The 7,020-nt window shown below is 37.3% G+C and overlaps 1 protein-coding gene across 1 annotated transcript; it reads left to right on the forward strand.

The window, feature by feature from the left end:
* The first annotated feature begins 887 nt into the window (after positions 1-887).
* LYZ (lysozyme) lies at positions 888-6,349 on the forward strand. Its single transcript, XM_001362516.5, has 4 exons — positions 888-1,119; positions 1,794-1,958; positions 3,744-3,822; positions 6,164-6,349. Exons 1-4 carry the CDS (start codon positions 984-986, stop codon positions 6,228-6,230), a joined length of 447 nt encoding a protein of 148 aa, XP_001362553.1. The 5' UTR covers positions 888-983; the 3' UTR covers positions 6,231-6,349.
* Positions 6,350-7,020: the final 671 nt, after the last annotated feature.

Below are 7,020 nucleotides of genomic sequence, written 5' to 3' on the forward strand. Positions count from 1 at the left end.
TTAACACTCTTAATTCTAGTGCCTTCCCTTTATTAATTATTTCCTATTTTCTTGCATATATAGCTTGTCTGTACATCTGTTTGCTTATTGTTCTTCACATTAGATTGTAAGCTCCTTGCAGGCAGGAACTGTCTTATTTCTTTGAATTCCAAGTGTTTAGCACAGTAGGTGGCACACAGTAGGCACTAAATAAATGTTGATTGATTGATTGGTTGGTAGGGCAAAGCTGAAAAATTAACTCATTTCTTCTCCATAAAAACCATTCCTATATATGAAAATTACAAATGAAAAAATGTTTTAGAACCAGATATTCAGTAAATTTGAAAACTAATTTGCTATTTTGCATTATCTAGGCTTCAATTTTTCTCCACTAGCAATGATAATAATATTGAATATATGCATTCACACATCTGTATATATAAGATGATTTAAAGTTTAACAATTACCCTGCATATATTCTCTCAAAGTTAATAAAAGTTTCAAACTAGTTCAAATAGAAAGAAGTTTGGCAGCTGGTGACTACTTTTCCGTTATTTTGTAGAGAGAATTCCTTCTCGGGCATGGATTGTGAACTAGATTGAAATTCTGAATTTTGTCTGCTCTGTGTGTATGTGTATTCATACATATATATTCTGCAGATTATTTTATCCCTGGCCTTCACCTGTTAAAGAATAATTTATTCCTTTGGCTTTAAATTTGAAACTAGCTTCTTGGCAAATGGATTTGAGGCTGTCTTCCTCTCCTATACTATGTTGGGGAAATCTAAGATAGCAATGAACAAGCAAAATCTCCCCCCTTTTCGACCTCACCCAACCCCACCCTCAGGATTAATCTCTAGAATGCAGCAATCAATCAATCCATTTTGATTTCCATGTAGTTCAGGAGGTGGAGCCTTCCAACAGCAGGAAGAACTTAAGAGAGAAGTTAAATACTGGAGCTCAGCTCAGGCTCAGGAGTTAGACTGCTTTGACTTCTCAGGCATCATGAAGGTCCTGATTCTTTTGGGTCTTGTCTTCCTCCCCATGCTAGCTCATGGCAAGGTCTACGAAAGATGTGAATTGGCAAGAATCCTGAAGCAAAATGGGATGGATGGCTACAGAGGTATCAGCCTGGCCAACTGTAAGTCTACTTTCCTGAAGATATTCATAGATGCTAGAAAAAGAGGGTAAAGAATGGGGGATTGACAGTTTCAAAGGGTTTCATCCTTTTTTTGGTCCTTGCTTTAAAATTTCTCTGGGTGTTAATATAACTTAAAATGGAATTAAACAATTTAAAAGCATCAACTGATCAACCTAGAAATGAAATTTAAAGAAGTTTCGTTTTAGGGGTGGGGAAAGAGAATTTCTCTCCTAAAGGCTTCAAAGAGGATCCCTTGGGTCCCTGGAATTCACTGAAACAAGTCAGAAAATTTATCTTCCCCTGGACCTGTGTAATCTGAGTCTCAAATTGTCTACTCAATTCTTAGTCCCAGAACCCAGATCTGTCCAGTTCAGTGCCTTCCAGGATTGCTAAATTGAGGGGTCGGGGCATTCTTTGACACAGTGTGAAAAATTCTCTAGCTCTTTTAATATGATTGTACGTACTAAGTTTATTTACTAGGGAATGAAAGAAACTTCAAATTAAAGTATTCCTAGTTAGTACATTTTGAAGATCAAACAAGTACAAATAATGCTTTCAGACATAAATATTGCATCTATTTAATATGTCAGTGATAAATGAGGATTACAGACCTTTAGTTATCTTGTGTGAAATAGATTGGATATGAATTAGTTAATAAAATTAACTCTTCACAGGGGTGTGCTTGGCAAAATGGGAAAGCAATTATAACACACGAGTCACAAACTACAACTCTAGAGATCGAAGCACAGATTATGGAATATTTCAGATCAACAGTCGCTACTGGTGCAATGATGGGAAGACCCCTAGAGCTGTGAATGCGTGTGGCATCTCATGTAGAGGTGAGAGGGATCTCATGCATTTGGGTAGGCAATATCACTCCTCAGCAATGTGGATAGATACTTATGCAGCTCTGCAAATTAAAATGCACATAAGTGAAAAAGTTCTGGAAAGTCAATAAGAAAATCCTCACTTCTCATTAATTTTCCAGCCCCTTATGATTGCCAATCAGGGAGGTCTTCTTTTTTTTTTAATTTTATAGTATTTTATTTTATCATTTCCATGCATTATTCATTGAAGACAAAGATCATTTTCTTTTCCTCCCCCACCCCCACCCCTCGTAGCCGATGTGTGATTCCACTGGGTATCACATGTGTTCTTGCTTCGAACAGGGAGGTCTTTTTAAGAAAATTTTATTTCTTGTGTTTTGAATGATGATACTTGTATGACCCAGATTGAATTTCCTGTTAGCATCAGGAGAAATAAAGGAAGGAAAGGAGGGAATTAAGTTCAATCAGATATCTTGGGAAAACTTGTGTGGAAATTTTCTATAGCATGTATTTTTGGTAAAAAAAAAAAAAGAACCCTATGAATATAAAAACAAATTTAAAAATAAAATACTGTTTCTTACCCATGGGGCCTATTAAATTGGCAGTCAGAAGGAATGGGTAGAATTCTTTGGTTTCTCTTAAAATTTCAGTCCCTGAAATAAGCTTCCAAGAAATTCCTGTCATGGAAATTCATTTTACTTCAGGCTGATTCTGCATATTTTATCTGAATATTACATTAATGTCTGACTTCTTAAGAATGTGTCCCTTTTCTTGCTGTCAACACAGATGGCCTATTAGCCTAAACCCTCAGAGTTCTCATCAAATAAGTTACTCAGAATACACGCATGCCATCAGAAATGGCCGGTCCTTACTGAGTGCGTTCTGCCAATCAGAGCTGTAGGAGACAGAGGACTTTTCTCTGCTCCTGGTTGTCCTAAGCAGAATCATGACTTCTTAACAACTGTTGCTTCTATGAGGGACGATGCTTGAGGCTGAAATAGTCCATTCTAATATGTATTCTACAGCAGGGGGATATATTTGTATTTGCAATCATAACTCACAAAACTATATGTGAAACTGTATCAATAAAAATTTCCTTTATTCAGTTACAACCCCCAGCAGGGAAAAATCCCAGTGACACAAAAGGGAGACCTCGCTCCGTGTCTCTTTCTCTGCCCATCTCTGTGTCTGTCTGCTTTTCTCTCTGCCTTTCTCTCAAGCATCCCCTTCTCAAGAACACATCTTCCACTGGAGAAAGCAAACAGTTATCTTAAAGAAATGAAAAATGAAATGTGGGCTCTGTGCAAGAGCCAGAGGACAGGAAGGAACAGTGAGGTATGAGTTTCACCAGTTCCTTTCCTCACAGCAGTGACTGCCATCACCATTCATTCTGCTTGGGATTCCAATAGTTCCCCACTCTTCACCTCCAGGCTTTTCCCAGCATCTCCCCTGTCCTCTCTTGAATTCCTTTTCTGGAGGAGAGTGTGAAACCTCTTGGTCAGGGAAGCAATGGCAAGGAGATGGTAGCAGCCTCCCTTTGACAAGTTTAGGCTAATAGGTCAGCTATCCTGACAGCAAGATAGGGGACATTTTTTTTAAAGTTAGATGTTCATAGAATGGATAGAATATTCAGAATCAGCTTGAAGTAACAAGAATTTCCATTCCAGTGAACCCTACCCTCAGGAAATTTATTGGAAGCTAATTTTAGCATCGGAAAATTTAAAAGAGAAACCAAAGAACCCATTTCTTCTCATTGCCAATATAACATTCTTACATGATCTCTGATTTCTATTTCAGATCTTTTAACAGATAATATCAGCAAAGCTATAACCTGTGCAAAGAGGGTTGTCCGTGATCCCAGTGGCATTCGGGCATGGTATGTTTTAAATCATTATAAAGAATAATTCATTTTCTCCTGTAATGGGTATGCTTAATGAAGGAGGATGCTTAAAGCCAATATAAATCCCATTCTAATATGGATTCTCTAGCAGCAACCACACTGTAGAATATAATCATATTTGTAATCATCACATACAAAAGTAGATGTGACATCTACAAATGACCCTTGGGTTGTATAGTGCTATTTTCTGTAAGCCTGCTGAAAGATAGTATGTCACTTTAATAATCATCCAGCAAAGTAGCACAAGATTGGAATTTCCCACAGCTCTTTGCTTAGAAGTTACTTTTTATGAGATATTCTAAAGAGAATCCTCTCAAAGAGATAGCAGTACTGGTCACCAAAAGTTGCTCAATCTGATTTTTCCCAATTTTGATTTCTTCTCCAGTTTTGGGGCTTCTCACTTGCTTTATGCTGTTCCTTGTTCAGGTCTCCTCATGGAATAATAACTTCTTTTCCTGCCTCTCACAGTTTCTATGTCTTTCCATATGTTAATCCCTTACTCTTTCTTCCCATCTTGGTAGTACAAATATCAAGGTAAACAGAAAGGGAAAAGGAAGTGAAAAAAGAAATTGCTGAGTGTATAGATTGTGCCACTTATCTTATTAGCATGCTTACCACAACTCCTCCCATAGACAAAGAATTTCCCAAGCCAATATCATCAGAAATTGTTCTACCAATATCTTGTTCTCATCAAAGATCATCTCTGTAGAATCCAAAGGAAAACAACGATTTAAAGAGAAGGAAAGGCAGAGAGGGATACAGGCTATATAGAAATTCATTTAGGGGGCAGCTAGGTAGCTCAGTAGATTGAGATCTTGGGTTCAGATCTGACCTGAGTCACTTCATAGGTGTGTGACCCTGGCCAAGTGACTTAACTTCCATTATCCAGCCCTTACCACTCTTCTGCCTTGGAACCCATACACAGTATTCATTATAAGACAGAAGGAAGGGTTTTAAATAAATCAATACATAAAAATTCATTGTTTGAAATTTGAATAAAGAGAGAACATTTTCAGTTGAATGGATCATGAGAAGCTACATGGAGAAGATGACCTCTAAATAACCTTGAAAAGAGGGGGAATTTATTTTTTATTTGGAAATTTTTATTTAATTAATTTAGAATATTTTCCCATGATTACAAGATTCATGTTCTTTCCCTTCCCTCTCCCTACCCCCTCCCATAGCTGACATGCAATTCCACTGGGTATTACATGTGTCATTGATCAAGACCCATTTCCATGTTATTAATATTTGCACTAGGGTGATAGTTTAGAGTCTATATTCCTAATCATATGTGATCAAGCAGTTGTTTTTCTTCTGTGTTTCTGTTCCCATGGTTCTTTCTCTGAATGTGGATAGTGTTCTTTCTCATGAGTCCCTCAGAATTGACCTGGAACATTGCATTGCTGCTAGTAGAGAAGTCCATTACATTCAGTTGTACCACAGGGTATCAGTCTCTATATATAATGTTCTCCTGGTTCTGCTCCTTTCACTCTGCCTCAATTCCTGGAGGTCATTCCAGTTCACATGGAGTTCCTCTAGTTCATTGTTCATTGTTTCTTTGAGCACAATAGCATTCCACCACCAACATATACCATAATTTGTTCAGCCAGTCCCCAACTGAAGGGCATCCCATCATTTTCAATTTTTTTTGCCACTACAAAGAGCATGGCTACAAATATTTTTGTACAAGTTTTTTTTTCCTTCTGATCTCTTTGTGGCATAAACCTAGAAGTAGTATGGCTGGAGCAAAGGGCAGGCAGTCTTTTAGCTCCCTTTGGGCATAGTTCCAAATGCCCTTCAAAATGGTTGGACCAATTCACAACCACACCAGCAATTCATTAATGTCCCAAGGAGAGGGAATTTTAGGGGGTGAAAATAGAAGGGCAGGGACAATGGATCATTCTATACATTGGGAACATCATGACCAAAGGCATAGAGATGGGCAAGGTCTGGACAAGATCAGGAGGCAATAAGTAGTAGCGCCAGAATATAGAATGATGAATGAAGTGTTTAGATTCTTAGACTTAGAATCTTAGAATAGACTTAGACTTAGAATCTTAGAATAGACTTAGACTTAGAATCATAGAAATTCCAGACCTGGAATAATCCTTTCCTAGAGTCCAACATTATCTTTCAATTAAGGAAACCAAGAACCATAGTAGTAAATTCTATTACAACATTTTAAATTTTTTTATAATTCCATCTGCATAAAATTAAAAATATCTCTATATTCAAACATATCAAATTTTATATGAACATTGTTCCAAGTTATTCTTGCTAACTTTTGCATTATTTGGTCCCTATTTCTCTGCAGGGTGGCATGGAGAAACCGTTGCCAAGGAAAGAATCTTTCCTCTTATATCCAAGGTTGCCGTCTTTAGATTGCTGGTTTCAAATTATTCACCTTGTCTTGATTTTTCTTCATTTAAGGAGCTTTTTCAGTTAAATGTTGTAATCCCTTAATAAAATGATCTCAAATAAAGCAGACACACAGAAAGACACAATGATTTTTCAAGCAGTTTAATGCTTTAAAATAGTTTTATGTCTAACTACATTTTTAGTCTCCCAAAGGATCACCGGGAGATAGTGTCAAAGAAGCTCATCCCCTCCCCCTTCCTGAGTAACTTTACCTGTCCATAAAACATTCCTGACATACCACAGTTGCACCAGGTTTTCTTTGGCTTATGTCAGTGTATGTTCTGTACATCAATAAAAGTTAAGGTTTGGGGCAGAATCGGGGTAGACTGAGGAGAAGACCATGAGGGAATGATAAGGAGAAGAGAAAGAGCAGGAAGTGAGGGGAAATGAGAAAGGAACTGACAGGCTAGACTCCATGCAGCCAGTTTATTTAGGAATGATTGTCTACCCTTCATAATAAACTTTATAAAACATATACCTCTGGGTAGCAAGAAATATTAAATTCTTGGTTATCACAAAAACCTTTGGATTATTCCATTTTGGAGGTAAAGAAACAACTCAGCATCATGAAGACAGACATTTCATAAGTCTAGATAAGAAGAAATGTTCCCTAATACCACATCTTAATGTCAATTTGTAAGTGGACCAAGCGTTAGTTAGCACCTTATTTCTTCAGAAACTAGTGGAAACTGCTAGTGGGAAAAATGAAGTAGGAATCTTTCTTGTAATAGTTAAAATTAACTTATGAGGCCA

Source organism: Monodelphis domestica, chromosome 5, assembly GCF_027887165.1.
Source record: "Monodelphis domestica isolate mMonDom1 chromosome 5, mMonDom1.pri, whole genome shotgun sequence".
Lineage (NCBI taxonomy): Eukaryota > Metazoa > Chordata > Mammalia > Didelphimorphia > Didelphidae > Monodelphis > Monodelphis domestica.

Coding starts and splice junctions, on each gene's coding strand:
- LYZ (XM_001362516.5), top strand. CDS start 984: ATGAAGGTCCTGATTCTTTTGGGTCTTGTCTTCCTCCCCATGCTAGCT. Junction 1,120..1,793: donor AGGTATCAGCCTGGCCAACT/GTAAGTCTACTT, acceptor AACTCTTCACAG/GGGTGTGCTTGGCAAAATGG. Junction 1,959..3,743: donor GTGTGGCATCTCATGTAGAG/GTGAGAGGGATC, acceptor TTTCTATTTCAG/ATCTTTTAACAGATAATATC.